Source organism: Gavialis gangeticus, unplaced genomic scaffold (assembly GCF_001723915.1).
Source record: "Gavialis gangeticus isolate Ggan-Ray unplaced genomic scaffold, GavGan_comp1, whole genome shotgun sequence".
Taxonomy (NCBI): Eukaryota; Metazoa; Chordata; order Crocodylia; family Gavialidae; genus Gavialis; species Gavialis gangeticus.
This window is the reverse complement of record NW_017728993.1, coordinates 60,434,089-60,458,693: the sequence shown is the minus strand read 5'-3', so window position 1 is coordinate 60,458,693 and position 24,605 is coordinate 60,434,089. Positions and strand designations below refer to the sequence as shown.

At 44.0% G+C, this 24,605-nt stretch overlaps 1 protein-coding gene across 1 annotated transcript in view; it reads left to right on the top strand.

The window, feature by feature from the left end:
- FAM20B (FAM20B, glycosaminoglycan xylosylkinase) overlaps positions 1–20,574 on the top strand; it is a 28,706-nt gene extending 8,132 nt beyond the window's left edge. The window contains exons 3-7 of the mRNA XM_019501815.1: positions 3,753–3,862; positions 6,527–6,698; positions 10,251–10,442; positions 12,551–12,610; positions 16,673–20,574. Coding sequence (XP_019357360.1) covers positions 3,753–3,862; positions 6,527–6,698; positions 10,251–10,442; positions 12,551–12,610; positions 16,673–16,904 — 766 coding nt within the window. The 3' untranslated portion in view covers positions 16,905–20,574. The remainder of the gene's footprint in view (positions 1–3,752; positions 3,863–6,526; positions 6,699–10,250; positions 10,443–12,550; positions 12,611–16,672) is intronic.
- The last annotated feature ends 4,031 nt before the right edge of the window (positions 20,575–24,605 follow it).

The window sequence follows — 24,605 nt, the reverse complement described above, 5'->3', positions numbered from 1 at the left end:
CCTCTTTCACAGTCAGTAGGATAAAAAAAGTGGAGTCTGGCTACCAGGGTGGGTAGCTTCGGTCCCTGATTCTATTCAGCGGAGATTCAGCATGATTCAGTGGCCGAATTGCTGAATCCAGATTGAACCAGAGGACCCTTTAATCTCTCTGAATTGAATCGGAACCCTCCAAATCAATTTGGAAAGATTAGGAAATGTGGACATAGAGACAGCTTTTAAATGTTTTTTCTACATACCTGTAGGTAGCAGGGGCTTGTGAGTGCTGTGATGCTAGGGCACATGGGGTGTCCCACAGAAGCGTGGGGGTGGAGTCCCCAGCACACTTGGCAGCAGACCCAGAAGTGAACCAGAGCCCCCCCACATCCTCCCCCAGCTCAGTGACTGGTGCCTCCTAGGTCGGGGGGGGGGGCACCCAGGGTTCCCTTTGGCTGAGCCAGAGGTGGTGCAGGGGGTGCCCCCAGTGTGCTCCCTCTTGAAGTGGACCGGAAATACTTCCGGTACACTTCCAGGTTCACCAGCGAGCACTTGTAGGCCCCCCTGCATTCCTGTGGGACTATCCATGCACCCTAGCATCGCAGCGATCATGAACTATGCCTGCTACCTCAAGGAACGTAGAAAAATCTTTCAAAGCTGTGTCTATGTCCAAATCGCTGATTCTCCAAATCAGCATAGAATCTTCAGATTCAACTTCGGCTGAATCGAATCGGGGACAGTGATCCAAATCAATGAATTGAATCACTGTTCCTGATTCAGGCCGAATCCAAATGGAATAGGGTCTGCTTTGCACACCCTTAACAGCTGTGTATCTTCACAACCATGTATTTTTCCTTCTTGCTGTTTAGCAATAGGATGAGCCTGTGGCAGAAGGCCACCTCTGTTTCTCCCCAAAAACTCTGCTCTGTGACAGTTTGGTTAGGATGGGCCCAGCAGAGGATACACACCCTACCCTATCTCTTTAGGTAACCTGAGCTGGATACAATCCTGAAGGAGGGGGAAAACCTGTTCCCTCTGCCTACGTGACAGGCAGCACATACCTGGGAGAGGGGCTTGGGCTCCCTGGGGAGTTAGGAACTGCCAGTCTGCCCAGCAACTAGTGATGCATTTGAAATTGTTTGGCTGACAGCCAATAGGTGCTGGCCTCCATTGGGCCAGGTAAATGAGGTCATAAGGGCTATATAAGTTAAGGACTGCCCAGGAGGAGGGGGCAGCAGCCATGAGGAGGACTCAGAGAGAGAGAGAAGAGCTGTACCATCTGAAACTTGCTCTCTCTCTTAAAACTCATGATCAAGGAACTGCCTGCCTCCAGTGGGAATCTCCACCTGCCTCTGGATGATACTTGTGAGTAAGCTACCTGAGATCTAACTAGATATATAGCTTGCAATAACTCAGATGCGTGATCAGAGGCTACCCAGCCATGCCAGTTTGCTCTATGGGATTTCTCTGATGTTGCTGTACCCTGTACTCTATTCCAACCCTACCCCTTGTAACTAATAAAGTTCTCCTTTGTACCTAGCATGGGAGACTTAATGAGAGTGGGTCTAGATTATGCCTTGGGGTCCCCTTGGTTCGGATGATTAAGGGAGACCACTACTTGTGCTTCTGACTGAGGGAAGCACCCCCAAGTGCTTGAAGTGAGTCAAGTACCCTCAAGGGCTACTAGGTCTGTGTTACACAGGGGACACAAAGCCAGAATCAAGCCCAGCCCTGGGTGGTGGCAGTTTTTACCCCAGGCTAGCAGTTGTGCTCCAGGAAGGGGGTTGGCCAGACATGAGGCACCCCCAGGGAGGCATTCAGAGCCTGGAAGGTGGTTGGGCGCAGTGAGGTGGGTGGCTTAATGCAGGAGCACCCCTTACTGGCGGCCACAGAGCCTAAATGCAATTACATTTGCTTGTAAGAGATATCACTCCAATCCCATTTTCTGTCATTGGAGATCCCCAGACTTTGAGTTTCATTTTCCTTCTAATTTACAACCATTGCAGATTCTGTGTCAACCTTTAGTTGGAGAAACTGATGTTAAGTTTTTAGCCCAAAATTGTTGTGCTTGGATCTCTGAAGGGGATTTCTTTAGAGCAGGAGTATCAAAAGTAGAGGGTGTATTAGTATCACCCGATTTTCTTTTTTCTCTGACTTCCTCTGGTAACTCCAGATTCTGAAAAATTCAAAGTTTTTTTTCTAAAGTCAGTTTTTGTCCTAATGGTTGTGAAATTAACCTCTTGAATTTGACTCTATGTAGTATTCTCTTAAGCCCGAGGCATACATTGACATCCCCACTCTCCATCTCAATTAGGTGTTCCTCTTTAACATAGATTCTGATCCATTAAGGGACAACTATTTCATATAGACTCATTTCTGTGCCTGTTTTCATGTAGCTACCACCTTTGCTTCTGTAGCTTAAATAATTGTGCATGTGGCCACACACGACCTTTTTTCTGTTCTGAATGTTATACATAATTTGCTGAGACTTGTGTTCTGCTATGCCTGTTTTTAAATACTCCTTTGCAATCTTCGTTTTTAGTTGAAGATCTGAAAACACTTGGCAGGTATCAAATAAACCTCGCTACCTCTGTGTACAATAGGCATTTTCTGTTTTTGGAATAGGGTGCAATTTTCAGGTGCCTGAGTTATAAGTACACATATTGCATTGATACTTGCATGCTGAACTTACTTAAGCACTATTAAAAATCCCATTCAAGGGGCATTTTTACACATGTGTAAGTGCTGCAATGCTTGCAGTTGTATAAGCGGTGAAATGCACATCAGCACTGAGAAACTGGTGGTGGCGCACTTTTGAATAAAAGCGCATCAGAAGTTCACCGCCACCGTTTTCTGCGTACTGACACGCATTTCACCACTTACACAGCTGCATATGGCACAGCGTAGTTTGCCTCGGCTCACATGCGGAACAGATTCAATTAATCAAGTCTTCTCTGAAGCAGCAGATCTCTGGCACATTGTGGGACAAAAAATATGTGTATAAATGCCTTAAGTGCCCAAGTTGCCTGTTGCCATGAAGCAAGCCTGTGACAGACGCAAGAATGGAATCCATGTCTCCTAAATGATGATATTTATTGTATTAAACATAAGATGATCCTTCCCATCTTTTTCTGTGTTTACAAATGGCTTTGTATTTTCCAGACACAGCAGGATTTTTCAAATTACATTGTCCACTTTCAAGTGTAATTGAATTGGGGTTTCAACATATGAATTAATTGGAGAGTTTTTAGTAATCCCCAGAAACTCTCTTGCTGTGAACAGAGCAAAACCTTATAGTTACTACTTTGCATTGCTACACAAGAAGTGACATCCATGTTCTGATGCAAGGTCTCATTTCCTGTGTTTAGTACTGCAAAAACAGCATATTCTGCCCTTGCAGCAAAGGTATATCTCATGTTGCTCTGTCATGACTATTCTGGCCAATAAAGGAGTGTCTCTGATGGCCTGTAAAGGGACTCTCATTTATTCAGCTGTTTGCCAAAGAAAAGTCTCCTGTCTGTCTTGGAAGAAATGAGAAACGGAGGGGTGGGGCTCCAACTTGATCACCTATTATAGAATAGGTGATCATCTTATTGATGCCATGGCAGGGGGTCGGACTTGATGATCTGCTCAGGTCCCTTCCGATCCTACCAACTATGAAAACTATGAAACTATGAAATCTGTGAGTTGGCTCACTGGTCTGAAAACTGCGTTTGGGGGATTTAGCATGTGTCCATGTCACAGATTCCCATGTCTTGCCATCTCTTTCCTAAAAACAGAATTCTGGGGTTCCGACGAGCTCCGCTGGTGGTTGGCCGGTTTGTGAATCTCCGTACAGAGATCAAACCCATTGCCACAGAGCAGCTGCTAAGTACTTTCTTGACACTGGGTAAGTGGATTATATCATTTGTGAAGTACTCCCCTCCCCCCCCAACAAAAAAAACAAACCAAACAAACAACAACATGTTAAGCCAACCAATAAAAAGAGCTATGAGAATTTGGCATAGTTGTGGATCAGTTAACTATACTATAGGGATGTAATAAGCTGCTTCGTGTCATTGGAAGGATTTTGACACTTGCATAAACTTACTTGGCAGGGTTGGGTTGGTTTTTTTTTTGGTTTTTTGTTTTTTGTTTTTTTTACAAAAACTAATTTTCCTTTACCTTTTTATGCCTGTTGTATGGCTGTTGGAATTATTTGAATAAATATTTTCTCCCTAATGTCTGAAGCAAAAAAATGGAATTATTCTTTAGGTCTATGGTAAACATGAATGGACAGCTGGAAAGATTTGGCTGACACACCAAATGGTAATGGATGATGTTTGCATAAAACCACAGTGTGCGAAGCATTGAAACACTGTACATAAAATAGGCTGAGGTGATCATAATTAGAACTATTTTCAGTATTTAGTTCATAGCAGTTCACTGGGCTTAGTCATTTAAGGCAGACTATTTCCAGATGGTAGTTATGCCTCAGAAAATGCTTTGTGCTTTAGTTATTACTTATTTCAGTCCAGTTATGAAGAGTTATATTTGTGTTAAAAAACATGCCTGGAGGTTGTTGTTTATCAACATTCAAATTTAACCAAGTCTTTTGACCAAGCTTTTTAAATATCACAGTTCACACATGCTCCATACGGATTAGCGGATGGCACTTACACAGTGATAACACCTGAAGATCCCATCTCTGCTAGGCAAGTTGCACTTTGGGGTTGAGCAGGATTTGCCCTGCTTTGGTAGCTCTGGGCTGCTACAGCTCTTTGTCAGGGCCAGGCAGCTGAACATGGAGCAGAGAACCTGTCTCTGTTGTGCTCCCAGAGATCACTTTACTGACATCTAGGTAGTGTGGGAAAGCGAAAGCTGCCTAAATAAGAATGGGAGCCAGACCTAGCTTGGGGAAGTGTAATGGAGAGCTAATTTGAAGAAGGAGCAGGCAGGGAAGATGGAGGGGTGGACACATTCCTAGGACTGAAATCTGGTTGTGTGGGTGGAGAGAGAATCAGGTAGGAAATTGGAAGGGACTGACAACAGCCTTGGGGAGAGAGGGGAAAGGTTGGAGCATTCATGATTTTTTTTAAGGTCAGAAATGATGATAAATCATCTAGTCAGACCTCAGAGTAGCCTGGGACAGAATCAGGGAGAGAGAGAGAGATCTGATAAGGAGCCAGGAGTAGGGGATAGTACTGGATTGCCTGGGTAAAGAGAGTGGAACAAAGAGGGTGGGAGGAAGTTGGATAAGGATCTTAAGGCTGGGGAGTGGTGGGGAGCAGAGAGGACTAGAAGCCTGTCAAGACATGAAACAAGGCCTAGGGTAGGGTGGACACTGAATTCTGGGAAAGGGAAATGATTGCACAAAAAAGTAGGAGGCTGAAACCTGAAGCTACGTAGGCAAGGGGCTAGACTGCAGGTCATAGAGGCAGAGCCGAAGGAGTTAATTTTGGTGAAGAGCAGGTAAAAGCTTATGTCCGTTAGAACAGAGATCAGCCATCTTTTGCTACCATAGGCTGGAGCTTGCAACCTGGCCCCCTGCTGAGGGCCAGAAATCTCCCTCCCCCCACCTTTCCTGGTATCCCCTTCCAGAGTCCAAGCTGCCTGCACTTATCCTCACTGCTGATCCCTGGCCTCTCAGCAGCAAGAATAAGTACAGGCAAAGGAGAGCAATAAAGAGGACTGCAGAAAGGACAGATGGCTAGCAGAGCTGCATGCTGCCTCCCTGTGCTACTCTGGGCTGGATCTAAACTCCTTTGTGAACTGGATCCCACCGTTGTGAGCTGGGGCCAGCCCATGGGCCATAGGTTTCTGACCCCTTCATTAGAAAGCATATTTCTCTCCAGGGTCTGGAAAGTAGCCAAAGACTGCGGAGTTCCAATCTTCATCTGCTGTCAGTAAATATCCGTGAAAGCCTCTTGCAAGGTGTCCATCCATCCTTGTACTGTAGGGCCACACAGATGCTAGCCCATTATTGCCTTCACTTAATCTCTCAGCTAAAGCAGCAGAGGTCTGTGTGGTAGATCTAAAGGTTTTCCTCTATTAATGATCCTTGCAGCTGGACAGCGTAATGCCACATGATGGCACTTCTGGAGGGCTTTTGGTTTGCTGTTCTACAATATTAGGAAAACACATGTGTGCACACACAAGCTTTAAAAGAACAATATTAAGATTGCAAAGCAAAACACTTGGAAGTTAGAAATTGCAAGAATTGAGGTTGCCTGTGTGACTAATTATTCATCCAGTGGTGCTATGATATAATTTGTGTATGTATTTGTATGTATTATAATATATTCAATCATAGAAAAAGTTCCTGTATCCATGCAGAGCTTTTCATACCTTAAAAGATGAGTATATTTTTCTTGGTTTTATCTCCAGGTGGTGCTCCCTTCAAAGAGACAGGGAAAAGTTTTGTTTCCCTCTTTATGGAGAGCAAGTGTAGCGAACCCCTGTGTGAGGACTTCGCAGAAATCTCTCATGATTCTGCCATGACTGGATGCTACCATAGATTTATTTGTATTCTTGTCATTGTGTGTTGCTTTTTTGGGGTTTTTTTTTTTTTTAGGTAATAACACTTGTTTCTATGGGAAGTGTTACTATTGTCGGGAAACAGAACCAGCGTGTGCAGAGGGGGACATCATGGAGGGATCAGTCACTCTGTGGCTACCTGATGTCTGGCCTCTTCAGAAGCACCGGCACCCTTGGGGCAGAACTTATCGTGAAGGAAAACTGGCCAGGTACCTGCACCCCATAACCCTGTAATGTAGCAGTTCCCAGTCAGATTGTCTTTGCAGTGTTTAGCTGTGACTAGCCGATTAAAATATTCACATGGTCCAAAGAGAGTTGCAGCCAGATTTTTTGAACTGGTGCTACAAATGAAGACCTGATAGGACATCTTTTAATTTGGGCTAGTGAGGGAGAAGTCCTTAGGGCATCCTGGAATGGTTAGCATGCCACTGCCTGCCTAGAAGGTAATTTATCCCACAAGTCAAGTGAGGTTTCTGAGCAACTCGGCCACATCACTGAGATTACTGGGCAGTGTTAGATCCATGCTGCTGGTGCTTTGTCACTGTGTCTACCATAAGTTTAGTACAAAGCTAATAAAGATAATAATAACGTAATGTGACACCTGAACTCTTACCCATCATGCCTAATTTTCATGGATTTTGTTGCATGTTTCTGTTTTTCTGCGCTTGTTTTCTTTTTGAGCTTTTTTTTTTGGAGTTTTCATTCCAGAATGGTTTCGGTGTATTTCTGGGAGATTTCATGCATCTTCTTAGAGACATAATTCCTTTTTTTTTTTTTTTTTTCAAGAACAAATTCCTGTGTGTTTACGTCACATTATATCTCACCTTAAAGAATTTATAACTAAGAAGTTCTTTTTATTAGCTGATTACCAGCAATATATAGACCCTGTCTTCATGCCAGAACAATATGGTTAGACAAAGAAATGAGTATGGTCACAAGAGTTTACAGTACCTCAGCAACTGTTTGGGGTAAATGTTTTGCCAAGACCCATAAACTTTTCCAAGTGCTGGTCTTGGATAAGTGATCAGCAGGGTATTCTCAATCCCTGAATTAAGTTGTTCCCATTCATTTCTGATAATCTGATTATTCACAGAATCTGGCCTCATGGTTTAATCTGTTTTAAAATGTTAAATACCTACTCTTTGGCTTCTGAAAGGGTCTCGTTCAGCAGAAAGTTGGTGTCCCCTTTTTAAAGTTGGAAGCCACAAGGAGTTCAACACAGATTTAAGTTCTGAACTAAATCAAGGCCAGAATCATCTAATCTTTGTTAGTCTGGAAAGAACAGAAAGCTTTTCTTTCTCTTTCTTCTTTTTTTCTCTAAGAAGCCATTTCATATCTTAAAGAGGCTGTCTGCACAGTGTATTTTACTACCTATTCTATCATGATAATCTTGATATTATAACATAGTTTACGTAAATGGGGTCAAAGTATGTTAGAACTTTTTCCTTTTATTTAACTATATGGCTGCTTTCAACCTGTGCAAACCTAACTGAGGGAGCAGGGGCAGAAATCAATATACATTCCATATGTTATGAAATCTGCTTCCTGCTGGTGCTAATTATGGAAGATATTTCTGTACGAGTTTATCCTCCCAATCCTGCTGCTTATGCCTTGTCCAGAGTAATCCTCCTTAATATTATTTCTATAGTGCCATTAGAAAATGTAGCCTTTTTCAGTCTTGTAATAGATGAGATCTCTGACCTTAGGAGTCACAATATGATTCTCTAATACCATGTAAGATTGGAAATAAATGGAGGAGCAGATGGTGTTGGAGACAGAGTCAGCATTGGAAGCCTGCATGAAAAATGAGAGGAAGAAAAAGATGGTAATTTGGTGGATAGGAAAGGGGAAGCTGTTCCAAAAAGATTAAGCACTGGCCTGAAAAGCATTAATTAAAACATGTGAAAAAGATAAAAGGAGCACTTGTGAGATTGGGGTAGGTAACATATTGGGGGTCTATGCAGCATAGGAAGCAATATAAAATAAGGTGTAGGAGCTGTGTATTTATGCAGTATATTGAATATAAGGAGGTGGAGCTTAGCTATGATGAAGGAAGAAGAGAAGATGCAAGTGAGAGGTTTTGAGGACATGGCATATGGGATATATTCAGAGCAATGAGAGACTTTGGTCATGGTTCTTGGGATAACTAGAAAAAGAGTTAGATACAAGAAGGCCCAAGTACAATTTACTTCAGTCCTTTGGAGATAGCATGGCTATTGAGACAGTCAGAACAGCTACATTTTAATTCTGTCTCTGCTGCTAGTCCATTACGTGACTTTTGGCAACTAAGGAGTAGGGGCAGGGCAGGTCAGCTAACCTATGCAGTTGACATTTCCTTGATCTGTATTCCCAGTTTGCAGAGGGTCTGAGGCATTTCAGAGAGAACTGGTGTTTTGTGAAGCACATTGAAATCCTTGGATGGAAACGGTTATAGGACAAGTACTTCTTACTTAGGAAAGGTCACAGGTGACCATGGCACAATGCAGGATTTCAGCAGTTTTGATGGAAAGAAAGAATGGCTTTGAGAGACTTAGAGGAAGGAACGACAAGACCTAATGGGAACCTTGTCATGGAGAGTTGCAGATATGTCATCCAGCTTGCAAATAGTAGTAAGAAAGAAGAATGAGGAATAGTCGACTCTGATAGTGAAGGGAGAGGAAAACATTTTGGATGGAAATTTTTTTTTTATATGGAGGTTGAAACAGTGGTAGGTTGTTGAGGATGTATTGTCGGGGCAGAGAGTGAAGAAGAATCTCTTTTAGTTGATCGCCCTGAAGGTTGTAGCTGGAGCTGTGGATGGGTTAATTTTTCAGACTAATCTGTGAAACTCTTCATGGGGGTACAAGGAATGAACTGTCTTTAGAAGTAAGCTGATTGGAGTTTAAGTATTGAGAAAGCAAGTGTCCCATGAGAGCCTCTCTTGTGTGTGCTGCAGGAAGAAACAATCAGAGTATCCCAAACCTAAATCCTGAACACATGAAGAGCAGAAAAGAGAGAGCCCCGAGAGTTTGCCTGTGGAGAAGAGGGTGGGAGATTCTGAAGGAGCAGTTGGAGATGGAGGATAAATAGTACTATGGGAATGCAGCAAGGGAGCAGCTTTCAAGGACAAAGGGGATAATCCATTGTGCCAAGGCAGTTCTGGACTAAAGAAGAATGAGTAAATAAAAGAGGACTTTATGTTTGGTGAGGTGGAGGTCATTAGTGACCTTCTGAGGCCATTTTCATTAGAGAAGAAAGATGGATAGAGAGCTGTTGAAAAGGGGAAAACAAATCAAGAATAGAATTAGACAGTGCACTCAAGGAGCTTGGTCTGAGGCAGCATTTAGAAAGACAAGTCAAGGTGAGAGTTCTGCAGTCTGTTGTTTGGGAATTCAGTGTTGTGACCTCAAGTACTGTATAATGAACAGGAAGAATAAATGAGCATTGTGGGAGAAGATAACTGGCTCTGGTTTTACCAAGAACAGGTCTATAGTTAATGTGTTAAAACTACAGCTCACCTTGTGTTCACTAAGGTTTCAATGTGTTAGTTATGTTAAGCAAGCCCTGTTTTTCTTTGTTTAAGTAATGGTCACTGTTAAAATCCCTTTATGTCAACCTGACTGTGCTCAAGACTCGTACGTGAAAAGAAAAATATTAAAAAAAACAAACAAACGTGGTTCATTGAAGTACAAGAGTGAGTCTTCCTGGGCTGTTCTGCCAGAGCCTCTAGCTGTCATCTTTTTTTGATATGGCTTTGACTTTGATTCTTTGTCTGCCTTCAGGTGGGAGTATGATGAAAGCTACTGCGATGCTGTGAAGAAGACCTCACCCTATGATGCTGGCCCCCGCCTCCTCGACATCATTGACACTTCCATCTTTGACTATTTGATTGGGAATGCTGACCGACATCACTATGAAAGCTTCCAAGATGATGAAGGGGCCAGTATGCTCATTCTTCTGGATAATGCCAAAAGGTGGACGTAATGTTAGTGCTTCTGGCCACTGATGATAAAGTTATCCGTGCTACATTCTGCATTTCCCATAGTTGTCCATTACACTGCCTCCAAGCTAAAACTCTTGTCAATATTCCATATAGCAAGTCCTTTCAAATAACATGGGTGCTCAGTGACCTTGACATTTGTAGATAGGCAGTTTTAATTTATCTGGATAGATATTTGGGTAAGCCACTAAAGGCTTGAAATGCGGTATTTCACAAATAATTCTTGAAGATGAATTTTTTTAAAGCTTGTCTTGATCTTTGTGATGTGTTCTCCAGTGCTGGCACTTTGTATGCTCTTGTGACAGTTTCTACTAGTGCCCTGTAAAGACTCTTAACTTCTTTCGAGTAATGAGGTTCTGTACTTTTAGATTCTGTCTAGAGGACGATGCAGTATCCTTTTATGAATCAGACAATAAGAGTGGAGCACCCTTTTACACTCAGTGTAGGCTTAATGTAAAATTGTGTTTGGGGTTCTATGACTAAAGCTTCTCTTCTAGACTGTGCCTACATTTGGGGTTTGCCTGCTCTAGAATGTAGATATGTAAAATAAATAAATAAAAAATGGCACGGTAGCTGACAGCTGTTGTCATTAGGTACCCTTTTAGGCAGCATTCCCTCTAAGCTGCATGGCGTGCACAGCCGCACGGGCACGCTTATGCTGTGCTGCCAGGCGTGCCTGCGTGGCCGCACACACCATGCAGCTTAGAGGGAATGCTGCTCTTAGGGTCAGTCCTTACCAGCTAATGTGTTTAAAATATGAGTTGCTCTGTCTTAATTAGGAATTTAGTGTACAACTTTGGAGCCAAAGAGTGTTTCTAATTGTAGTAGCTAGCTTGTTTTTAAAATGCACCCTTTTCCATCATCTGGACAGATCTTTTAAATAGCTTGAAAACTTCCATCTCCTTTAATATTATTGTTTTACCTTTCTTCCTTTTGGATGCCCTGGTCTGTCCATGTGCTGTCCGTATCTCTAATCTGTGTGAAATAAGCAAGGCTCAGTTTAATACTCATCCTTGTCTCTATACATCAGGCTCTTCAATAACACTCCAAAATGTCAGCAGGAACATGTTCTGCACTGGGAACATTTAAGTACTGGTGCTTTCAGATTACTTTGAGTGCATCCTGCAAAAATGTCGGATTTTTAAAATGTCTTGGCGATGGAGAAGTTGGGGGAATTATATGTTAAGCACTGGGGAATGAATGTGATAGTTATTATGTCTGTGTATTCATTATAGTTATCTATGTTCATATGCTCATAACCTTCTAAAATAATTTCCTTTTGGGGCTTCCCAATCCTGGAAGTGGGTTTTTACAGTTTGTATAAAGCCTTTTAAGTTGCCTTAATGAATAGAGAATAGAAAAATATACTCCAGCTTTTTAAGACACATGTTTATTAGTAACTCAGACGACTGAGCAGAATAGCTTCAGGCTTTTTTTAGTAAATGGACCTTATTTAACACCAGGCCTTCTGTTAGGAACATTTAAAATTAATGTATGACAGGGAAAAAAAAAAACTTTGGTCAAAGTTTCTGTGGCATCTTTTTAGATGAGACCTGAAATATGCTATGGAGTCCTTTTGGCAGTTCTCCAGTTGAGTGATCGTAATGGGCTGAACTTGGTCACCTTCTTGTATGCCAGACTGTTGGCCTAAGACTGGCCAGCTGTAGCATCTGAATGTGTCAGTTGGCTGTTCCTTCCTTCATTCCCTGTCTAGCAGTGTCAGGGGGATGATACTTTTTCTCTCTTAAGCCAGATTCATAACTCACTTTTCTCCCCTTCTTAGCAGCAGCAAGGGCTTATATTATTAAAGTCCTTTACAATGTGTTTGTGAAATGCCTGGGCAGAGTAAGGGACTAGATAAGCTGAAGTGACTGTTGCTGTTTGTCAAGCGCATTAGTATGGACTGTTGGTAATTGCATATGAAATTGGTCATGGTTTGGTTGTATTTTAATTTAAATGATTTGAGCTGTTGGAGCATGAAATTGTCTGGTATTGATTTCAAATTCCTTATGAAACCTGGTGCGGTTTAAAAGGGTGCTGAGTGTTCATTTGCTTCTGATTTTTTTTTTTTTTTTCTTTCAGTTTTGGAAACCCGTCCCTGGATGAAAGAAGTATCTTAGCTCCTCTTTATCAGTGCTGCATGTAAGTAAAGCACAGGTTGTACTTTTCTGAAACTGTCAAATCAGGGGTGCAATGAAATTCATAGCAGTTAAGTTTTCTGGCAACCTGGAGACTTGCATTTTATACACCGAATTTATGCACCTCTCTTAGATGCTCTTTTTATGCGTTTATTACAAGAGTGCTCAGGAAACTAAGAAACACACATTTATTAAAGCAGTAAATCAAAGTGAAGAGTATGGAGGATTGGGCAGACTGATTGTGGGAAATGGAGTCTTTCATTTTTAGGTCACTGGTTTAAATCTGTTCTAACTCAGTGACGACTAGTAGCCTCTATCTGCAGCTGTCCAGTGGCTTTTGAGAAATGAGATGGTCACTGTCTGGCTCCTTCTGGAGAAATGGTTGCATTGCACTTGGAGTTCTGACTGACAGAAGCTGAGTACTGGAGATTCATGGCAACTAACCCACCTGCATCCCTAGATGCACCTCAGCATGGTTCAGAAGGTACAACTGCAGGACTGTTTGTGCAAGGTTATACTGCTGCTGTTTGTGGTGCTTGCTCTATAGACTTGTAGAAGAAATCAGGTTTCAGAGCTGTTGATCACTTTGGCCCTGCAACTTGCATTCCTCCTCCTCCTCTCTCCCTCTCCCCCCCACCATCCCCTTGCACCCTTTTTTTATTTTTGTGTACTGGGTTGAGTAGCCCCTCCTTTACTGGATTGGGCAGGCCTTTGTTTGCTTTGAAGGTTCTGTTCAGTTGTCTTCTTTCATATGGCTGCCTTGGAGCAACAGTTATAAGTTCAATTTAAGGTTAGTTAACCAGTCTAATGCTCTTGAGGAAAGGGAATATATCTCTGCAATGTCACTGTCAAATTTGTATAGAGGGCAGAGTGTTATTATGTGGTCCATAGTTTGATCAGGATTGCCACAGTCACATTTTGCAGAACTCCTAATATACCATTTGTGCATCAAGTGACCACAGCAGCCATACCTGGTTCATATAGTGACGGAGATGCAGGGATGCTTTGAGAAGGGGAAGAGAGGCATTCATTTGCTGAACATGCTGCTTTGAGACAAAACAGCCTGAAAAATGAAAAATGCTTTCAAAATAGGCCAGTCCAGCGGGGTACCTTGCATGGCTTTTCAGGAATCCAGTTTGTCTCCCAAATTCTTCAGAGCCTGTGGAAGTCAGGAGCTCAGTCCCTGTGTACTGTAAGCAGAGACATATGTACAGTACTTGACCTAAGCTCTTGTGTAAGCCCACCAGTTTGGGTAGCACACTGAAGTGTGTCAAAAACTGAGATTTCAGTAGCAGTATGAAATGAATTGAAGCCTTTTTTGATAAGTCACTTAAAACTTCCCTCATTTTCCATAGTTACTTAATATTTTTATTTCTTGTTTTGTGTGGGGCCTTCAGAGTCTCTCTCTTTTATCCTGAGCTCCTCCAAACACATGCCTAGAAGAGAGGTTCAGAGGAAATTCCACATCCTTCCTTGCACTTCCCAGCTCTTCTGATCACCCTTTCCTCTGACCAGTCTAAAACAGCTCTAGACAGACAAGCCATCAGACAGAATGTTACACAGGAGCCATGTACATGTGCTAAAATCTAGCATTTATTATGGAATCATAGAAGTAGGGTTGGAAGGGACCTTGTAGATCTTCAAGTCCAACCCCCACCCTGGGCAGGAATAAAACTGGGCTTAAATGACTCCAGCCAGGTAGGCATCAAGCCTCTTCTTAAAGACCCCCAGGGTAGGAGCCAGCACCACTTCCCTTGGAAGTTGATTCCAGATCTTAGCTGTCCTAATTGTGAAGTAGTTCTTACGGATGTCTAATCTAAACCTACTCTCCAACAACTTGTGGCCGTTATTCCTTGTTATGCCAGGGGGCACTAGGGGAAACAAGGTCTCTCCCAAACCCTTCTGGTCCCCCCTAGTGAGTTTATAGATGCTCACCAGGTCCCCCCTCAGCCTTCTCTTGTGAAGACTGAACAGGTTCAGGTCCCGCAGTCTCTCATTGTAGGGTCTTCCCTGTTGTCCCCAGATCATGCGGGTGGCCCTCCTCTGGACCCTCTCCATGTTGTCCACATCCCTTCTGAAGTGGGGCGCACAGAACTGGATGCAGTACTCCAGCTGCAGCCTGACCAGTGTCGCATACAGAGGGAGGATTGCCTCCTTGGTCCTGCTCATGATGCATCTGTGCGTGCACAAGGTCCGCTTAGCCCTGCCAACCGTGACCTCACCTTGTCAGCCCATGTTCATCTTGGAGTCAACAATGACTCCAAGATCCCTTTCTGCCTCTGTGCTCTCAAGAAGGGAGTTTCCCAACTTATAAGTGTGCTGCTGGTTACTACTGCCCAAGTGCAGCACCCTGCACTTATCAGTATTGAAACGCATCCTGTTTTTGTTAGCCCACCCCTGCAACTTATCCAGGTCTTGCTGCAGTCTTTCCCTCCCTACTAGCGTGCTCACCTCACCCCAAATTTTGGTATCATCAGCAAATTTAAACAGGTTGCTTTTCACCCCATCGTCCAAATCGCTGATAAAGAAATTGAACAGCGCGGGCCCAAGGACCGAGCCCTGGGGGACTCCGCTGCCCACTTCCCCCCAGGTTGAATATGACCCGTCCACCACCACCCTCTGAGTACAACCCTTGAGCCAATCTGCAATCCATCTGACTGTGTAGGCATCAATGCCACAGTCGCCTAGTTTTTTAATGAGGATGGGGTGGGAGACGGTGTCAAAGGCCTTGCTGAAGTCCAGAAAGACTACATCCACGGCGACACCTGCATCCAATGCTTTTGTGACCTGATCATAAAAGGCAATCAGGTTGGTCTGACATGACCTGCCCCTAATGAAACTGTGCTGGTTGCCCTTGAGCATCATCCCTGAAGCCGGCCCATCGCAGATGTGCTCCTTGATGATCTTCTCAAAGAGTTTCCCTAGGATTGAGGTAAGACTGACAGGCCTGTAGTTGCCCGGGTCCTCCCTCCTCCCTTTTTTGAAGATGGGGACCACATTGGCTATGTTCCAACCATCTGGCACCTGGCCCGAGCACCACGAGCGCTCATAAAGCCGTGCCAAGGGCCCTGCAATAACCCCTGCTAGTTCCCTCAACACCCTGGGGTGGAGAGCATCTGGACCCGCTGATTTGAACACGTCCAGCCCCTCCAGAAGCTCTCTAACCCGGTCCTCCCCAACCTGAGGTCTAGAGGCATTCCCCTCGAGTCTGTCTTGCATCATGGTGGGGAAGTCCCGGTCCCTGCACAGGAAAACAGAGGTGAAGAATTGGTTAAAGAGGTCTGCTTTCTCCCCTGGCACAACCACCAGATTGCCCAGCGTATCTTGCAGGGGCCCCACGTTTCCCGGTGCCGCCTTCATCCTCCCTATATATTTGAAAAAGGACTCAGGAACTGTCAGTCCCCTGAGTATAAGTAGTACCGTAAAACACTGGTGCTACCACCTTTCCCCTCATACTCAGGGACTCAGTGTTGCAACTTTTGGACACCATCAGGTGTCAGGACATCAGCTGAAACAAAGGTTACAATAGTGGGATGGAAGGAACCTCAGAAGATTCCCTAGAAGAAAACAATTCAAATCTGAGGGATGAAACGGCAAAGTAGAAAGCATTGACTTTGTATGGAACAGTAATCATATGATCCTTTTCTCAGCTGTCACTGATACTTGGCCAGTGAAGTTCTGTCTAGAGTAGCGGTGTGCTGTCTCCAAATGTTGCCTTTGATTAGCAGCCAGATTCACCCTGTTCCTTCTGCCAGCTCTGCCTGGAATGTTCCAAGATCTAACCATCTCAGAGCTTCCTTACGAGCTGTCAGAAGGAGATTTGCATCACATTAGATGAGTATCCCTTTATTTTCATTTGCTACCAAACATTTTAGGTCTTGCTTATGTTATAAATGCAGCTGAATTCAGGGAGGGACTCATTCATTACGTGACTTGCTCCTGTCTATTTAGGCATAACCACATTGTAACAGATCCCTCAGCAAGCTGGCTTTATGGAAACGTTTTGGGACCTTAACTTGGAAAGACCTGTGTGCGCTGGCGTGACATTCATTTCTTTCTCTTCCAGCATCCGGGTTTCCACCTGGAACAGGCTAAACTACCTGAAGAACGGAGTATTGAAGTCTGCCTTAAAAACTGCCATGTCTCATGACCCTATCTCACCAGTGCTGTCTGACCCTCACCTGGATGCCCTGGACCAGCGGCTCTTGAGCATCCTAGCTACAGTGAAGCAGTGCACAGACCAGTTTGGGCCAGATGTTGTACTGGTAGAAGACAGGATGACTCTATCTCATTTGTAATTTTAATGGGAAACAGATGAAACTCCTTTTTAAAACATGAATGATAGAAAAACAGCACAATCAGTTCTGAATGGTCGTGGCCAGGATGGACTGGAAATGAATGGAACAGCTTCTGAGCCAGAGATAAAAGGTGATGGGGATGTTTTTATCTTGAGCTGGCAGCATTGAAAGAAGGTAGAAAGTTTGGGAGCCTTCGGACAGCTGGGTATCTGAAGTGGCAGTTTGGTCGTTTATGGAGTGTCTGTTGCCACAAGTGGATGTTGCACTGGGAAAATACAGTTCCTGGTGTTAATGGAAGAGTGGAGTACAGAGATGAATACATGGACTGGTACTGTAGGGAATAACGGAGGTGAACAATTACAGTTCTCTTCCCCTTCATTTCCCTGCCACCCACTTCCAGTATGCTCCTATGAGGTTCTAGTCTGATTCAGGGTTGTATATAATCAGCTACGAGCTGGTTAGATATTTTACTACTACTTTTAAAAAAAGAGGAAGTGGTAAATAAAATAATTATTAAACTGAATGCTTGCACTCCCTCCTGGGGTGGAACATTCTTATGAACACCTTTTAGGGGTGGGAGAAGATGCATCTAGAGCTCAGCTATCCCTTCATTACTTACATGCTGGGAAGAGGGGCCTGCTTCACCTGTGGTGATAATTCAGTGTTGCCATTGGAGTCCTAGTGAAGTCACCCATGAGGCTGAAAGATGAAGGAGGGGATAGGATTGTTTTACAGCACATGCTTACAAGTTAATGCAAGTTCCCAGAGGAAATTGCTACCTGGACCAACTGCTACTTTCTGTTTTATAAGGACTATAGCAAGGTCTGCACAGAGAAAATATCCGCATCATCTTCATCCACATCAACCAAATTTCTCCTTGATTTGGAGCTGAGAAGCAGGATAAAATCCACTCAGGAACAGGTTCCATGTAGCTAATTTATCCCCCTTGACATAGGCCCTGTAAACAGGGATAGCTGCCTGAATCATTCAAACAAGGAAAAGGCTCCTCACCGAACTTCTCAAATAACCAGCAGTTGCAAACAAGGGTCTTAAAGAGAAGAGAGCATTGGTTGGCGGCCTCTGCTCACTGTTCATGTATCTCGTGAAGGACTAAGTCCTTCTCACTCAGAACAGTGATTACAGTTTTCGGTGCTGCTGGTTTTACAGATGGCTGGACATCTGCTTGTCAGTCCTTCCTTCTATCTGGCCCTTCATGTGGCTGGGTTCTTAAACTATGAGCAACATTAGTCAGCTTTCTTCTATTTTCTGTTCCCTGGTGGGGTTGTCTTGGAAATCCCACCTGGTACCAGTTTGAGATAAATTTATGTAAGAGAAACCTGACACTAATGAATAATGGGGCCTGCCGTAAGATTGACAAGTTCTGCTCAGGTTTTGCTGTGTAGCTGTCTGTGTACCTCATTCTTGACTTGTTATACACTTACACTAGTATTGGGTCAGCCTTCAGTAGAGTATAAAAGCCACTAACGTAGGGCCACAAAGTTCATCTCAGTTGGGATAAACCAAGGATTTAAATGCAGGGCTTGAAAAGGAAAAGAAGATTTTGCAGTCTGCTCTTACTGGCCTTGCATCAGTTTGTGAGTATGAGAAAATAGCACAAAACCTCTCTAAATCTTCCCCTTAATAGCAGGGCTGAACTGAAATCCCTTTGCATGCACTGTTTTACTGGACACGAGAAAAAGAACAGCAAGTTGGCCTCCATTGCACTGCCTTTCCCAGCCTTCTACAGTGTAAATGCATTTGCTCATTTGAATCTGGGGTTGTCTCAGTCTCTGCGCTGGTGTGGCTGGTAGATGAAGAAATTTTCCTTTCCACAGCAGGGTGGTGTGTTCCTGGAGTACAACAAGGTAGAAATAAAAACAGGTTAGTGTTATAGCTGAACATGCCTGTTGACATAGTACAGGACTTTGAAAATGCAACTGGTGTTATTCAAAGATGGGGTTGTCTAGACAAAGTGTCATGAAAGGGGAATTGCTGTAATAATGTCAACACTGACTTTCCACCTGAATGTGAGTGCAGTCCTGTTTCAGTTCCCCTTTGGACAACAATCCATACCACAGGCCTTTTGCCCAAAATTAGGCATGGGACTGGAATAGTAATGTATGAGACTGGTGAGGGCTGAAGTGCACTAACAGTTGTGGTTTTGTATAGTTGTTTTCAGCCATTTGCTGGGCTTTAAACTAGTGCCTGTCTATTCCAGTTTCACAAGCAGTGAATCCACTTATTAAAGGCCAACTTTGTTTGCTCAGTGAGTTCTCTCCTGACAACGAGCAGATTGGTCCTCTGGCTTCCATTAGCACAGAACTGTTTGAGTGGACTAAGTTATTGTACGTGTGGGTGGCCAGTGCTTGAGGAAGAAACTACTTCCATCGCTACTGAGTTAATATAGTATGCTGCATACAGTCTGATTTCAGTTAGTCTGCTATATGGACTGTAGTACTGCTTGGCATCAGTAACAGTGGCAGAATAGGCCCCAAAGTGACAAACAAGTCATTCTAAAGAAAATCAAAGTAATTGTGTGGTGTATTGACATAAAATGCTCCCAACAAAACTAACTTCAGCAAGGAGGGGAGAAGGAAGGGAAAATATTGGCACCTAAAGCCTGTTTTTCCCCTGTTCTGTTTTGGAGCATAAACTCTGAACTCTGACATGTCAGGAGGAGTCTATGTTGGATGGGATTAGGATTTTGATTTGCAATTTCTTATTAGCGTTTGGGTTTTCATTCAAAAATATGATCTTGCAATGAAGTGAAATTAGTGTGAGGATCTTGTTGTTGCCTTGTTCACTAGCTTCCATCTTCTTGAAGTAAGTTCAGATGTACCCCTTTCTCTGCATGGTGACCATCAAAGACAAAGCACTGTAAAAGAGACTACTTGCAGTAGGACCTCAGGCAGCAGAAAGAAACTTTGTTCTTCTCTACTTGAAACCAGATTTGTTGCTTTATGGATCAGTTTTGAGGCCAGTGTTGGATTCAGTCATTTTAGTAATGAGAGTTCTTTTTTCCTCCAGCAAAACAGCTTATCAAATGTTGGTCCCAACTAGTAAGCCATCCTAGAGCAGAAACGATGTCATTGCTATGCCAACAGGGTCAGTCTTGCCCCTCATTTGTGGGCAGGTGCTAGGCTCTGTCATTGAGATTTTTATTAAATCCTTTCATTGCATTTGGTCTCGGTCTTACAGGTGCACATACAATAAATGACTGGCCTCTACTGTTAAAAGGTGGTTGTTTTGGGGATGTTATTAATGGGCTGAGGGCTGAGGCGCAGAAATCAAGAACCAATTTAAAAGTGCCATCAGCCTGCTGCTGTTTATCTCCTGCCTCCTGAGTCAGCAGTCAGCATGGAGGGAGCACTGAAACCTGCTCTTCTGTGGGCATCTAATGAACTGGAGTATGCATCTTGCCAAGCAAACTTCAACTGAAAACTAATAATTTATTAAGAAGGTAAATTATTTGCTGTGGCAGCTGGAGCGAAACGCTTGAAACAAGCACCTCTTTCGGAACTGCCAGAGGACTGCCCTTGGGAGCAGCTGCACAAATTGAGGTTGTTAAGGAGAAAATAAAACACAATTGTGACTTTCTACTTGTGTGCCCAGGGTCAGACTCTGCATTGTGTGAATAAAGATTTTAATAAAGCAACGCTCCTGGATTGTTTAAGTCTGTTGCTGTGGTTTCCAATGCACGTGGTGACCGAAATTTTCAAGAGAGTTTGCTGCTGTGTTTGGCAGTTGTTCCTTCAGTAATGGTGTTAATCATATGTTTACCAAAAATGTGCTTTCAGGATTGCAGCTGCATGGAATGCAGTTGCAAAAAGGTGTTGTAGTTCAGCAGAGGAAATATTTCTCAAGTGGGCTCCTCAAAGGAGTCTATCCATATCCAGGTGGTCTCCAGAGCACAAATATTCTACATTACAAATTGCACCCCAATGCTGGTACATGGTAGACAGGCAACCTCAGTAGCTCTTTTACCTCCTTAGGCTAATCATTTTGCCCGGAGTAACTGAGTGATGTGTGTTAACTGGGTAGCTTTTCTTTGCAGTTGCAACTGCTGTTGAGACTGGAAGCCTTCATCTCGGAGAAGGCATGAGGACTGAAGCAGCATACATTGGTGAGGACAGAGTCTGATTGGTTTATTTAGCTTGATATAAAACAGTTAGTAAGAACAAGTTTGCATTGACTTATTTGTGTCTGCTCACTTTGCAAGTAGTTTTTGCACAATTTTAACCAAACTAGTTTTAAAAAGTCAATTTAAATCCTATTACATTTTTGTGATGATGATGAGTGCTGAGCTACAGGCAGCTCGGCTTAATTCTGTTACAACTCGCTGTTTAGGATTGAGGGTTGGGAGTAGCACCGACAAGCTTCTGAGTTTTAGAAATGCTGAAGTCAGAAGAGATCGTGATCCTTGTCAAGGCAAACCAAAGTTCAGCTAGTAAATCCTGTACGTAGCTCAGTGACTTGAAGTCTTCACCAGCGGCTTTTCTTTTTAGTCCACTGGGAAAGCCCTGTAGGTTTTGATTAAGCCTGTAGTATGTATAGCAGCCTCTAGATGGCCTTATTACTTACTGGCTTTCTCACTAACATTGCTCTGCTTTCCAACCAGCTGAAATGAATGAATCACCAAACTTACGTGAAAAGTGGTGGTTGCATTTTATCATTAGTCAAGTGTTTTTCACTTGCATCCCAGGCAGTGAGCACTCCTAGGGCAGGGGTATGTGATGAGTGGGGAGGATATTAAACAAATGAACCTGTGCTAACCCTAGTAGGTAATAGAAGAGGGCAGTGTGTCTGCTCAGTAGCCTGGAGATTTTTAGTCTGTTTTTCAGGGAATTGGCCTCTGCAGTGCTGTCCCTAGGGTATGGCAAATTGAGGCAACCACCCCAGGACCTGTGCTTTGGGGGGCCTTGTGGAGCTGGGTGGAGCAGCTGAGGCCCCTCCTGTGAGGCCTGCCTGGTGCTTGTGGCTCTGTCCCCTGCCACAGAAGAAGCACAGAGGCCCCCGCGCTGGGTACAGGGGAGACCCCAGCCCATGCCCTGCCTTTGCAGGGGTCCCACGGGCCCACGCAGTGTTAAGGGGGCCCCACAATGCTGATTTGCCCTGGGCCCTGTACCCTCTTTGGGTCAGCCCTGGGTTTCTGTGACATGTTTCTTACTGACCATCCCACCTTTCCCAGGATTAAAACCTTATTTGGTTTGTGGTTATAGGATTTCCTTTATAGAGAGACGTTTAGGGGCAGGTGGAGAATTGCTGCTTATTGTACTCTCAGGTCATGACAGTCTTTCCCCAGGTGACTGGCAGTATCCAAGACATAATAGAAACCACTGACTTCGTAGTTCCGTTCTGGATTAGTGCATCTGTTGCCTCATAATCAAACATTCTCTTTCTGGTTTGTACTTTGCACTGCCTTTCTTGTGGTTAACTAGCTTCAATTTCCAGCTTTTCAGCCAGCAGCTTAGCAGAGGTCATGGCACTTGCAAATCCCCAGTAATTTGCAAGGAAATCCTTTGAGGCTTTTAGCTAGCTTGTATAGTTTGTTCAGTATCCATTTCTACTCCAGCTCACCCCTGGACGTTTTGAGACTAGACTAGACACACCCTTGTCTAGGATGGTTTAGATAGGGATGATCCTGCTTTTAGTGGGGAAGTGGACTAGATGACCTGAGTCCCTTCCAGCCCTACTTTTCTGTGATTCTGTTTGAAGCATTTTCCTGATGATGTTGATTTTGTAAATGATATTATGCCAGAGTACCACACTGCACAAGAAGTTAGGGCAGCAGGTTTTGAGTATAGCACTTTGGCATCAGTTTGAGCTTTTATTCCTTTAGGCCCCTTTATGTCTGAGACACTGGCAACTGAAACCAGAGCCTTACAGGCTTCTGATACTTGGTACTTAAAAACAGAGATCATGTCAATTAGGTTCTTCATTGCCTTTCATGTAAGGGTTCTGGAAGGCGATTAGTCACATACTGATTTATTACATCCCAGTACTAGGGTGAGGCTGTATCAAACATATAGACACTTGGAACTATGTAGGAAAAAACCCAAAGCTTTAGTACAAGCACTCTTACAGTTTTACTGGGTACATCTACATGTGCATTTACTGCACAATAAATTTACTGTACAGTAAATTACTGTGCAGTAAGCAGATTTAGGCCCAGCATCTACACATGCAAGCATTAAAGCACAGTAATGCTGTGTTTGGACTGACTTGGGAGTAAAGTTAGTCCCGAGTCAGTCCACACATGCACTATTACTGTGTAGTAACATGTCTACACGTGCATTACTGTGCAGTAACTAATCGGACGTAAATTTGCTACCTGCATGATAAAATCTTCCTTGGTCATAAAACTTCCTTCCTTTACCTGAGTTCCTGATTTTGCAAAAATAAAATCTATTCCTGGAAAAGCCTTGTCTGTCACACAAACTTTAGGGCAACGAAATTTTTACCTGTCTCTGCTTAAGGAAAAAAAAAAGAATAAAACGGTATCCCTTCTGCCATCACTAAGGGGCAGCGCTGGCTGCAGTTTCTCCTGCATGGGAAGCAGCTGCAGCTTCTACTTCCAGGGCAGCCCCTGAGAGTATGCAGGTGATACTGATCAATGTGTTTTTGGCTCAAGGCCCCTGCCTTGAAAAATGCCAGCTCCTTGCTTTCACTTACTTCTGACTATGGAAAAATAATAGACTAATCCTTCTGATCAGAGAACTCAGAAAGCTTGCAGCAGGGCTGAATGTTTTTGACACTGGATTTCTCTTTTAAATCACTTGGTTCATCCTGAGTCACATTTGCTCACCTAACAGTGCTAACATTGCATGGCATGCTCCCTGCTGCCCTAGCACTCTTGAAACAATTTCAAGGCACCCAGGGTTCCCTGGCACCCGGGTTGAAAATAACTGATAGAGATACAATGGCATAGGAGAACGTAAGTCAGTGGAAAGTGCTGGCCCAAGAGAGGGCCCTGCTGGTTTAGGCAACTTAGGACTCGAAACAGAGAGAAAAGCTGAGTCTGTCTGTATTATGCAGTGCCCCAGGAAAGGGAGTCAGGGGACGCAGGTGACTTAAGGAGCAGATTTCTCCCACCCCCCCCAGCATCCAGATCACTCTCATGCTCTGCCTGCAGTGAGTGGGAGGGCTTGTGGGGGGATCAGTTGCTGTCAGGCAAAGTGGTGGCATCATAGGCATGAGAGCAGGAGGCGGCCTGCGTGCCACTGTGAGAGCTATAGTGAAAGAACCTCACATTCAGTAGAATTGCCTGAGCTGTTGCAGAGCTGGTGCACCCCTTCCCTACCCCAGATATGCCCAGGGCCTTGCCAGTCCAGGTTAAGTACTGGGGATGTCATGTCTCTGCACATTTAAGCAAGCAGCTGCTCCTAGCAGTTCCTTCCCCAGCTTCCCTCCCAGACGCGGGAGGAGCAACTGAAATGCACCCTCCCATTATACATTGACAGACCTCGCTGCTGCTGCTGCCCAACTGTTGTGTCACTGGATTGGAGCAGCTGGTCCCCATGGCAACTCCAGTAGCAGACAGAGGGGAAGTGAGATCACTGGTCTGGCAGCTTAGCAATTTAAAGGCAAATGGAAAATCCGGGGGCAAAGTTAGGCTGGGCTGGGTGAGATCAAGAGCAGCTGTCACAGCGGGGGGAGGGGGGGGGGGGTGCTGCTTAGACACGGCCTGCATAGTAACTGAGC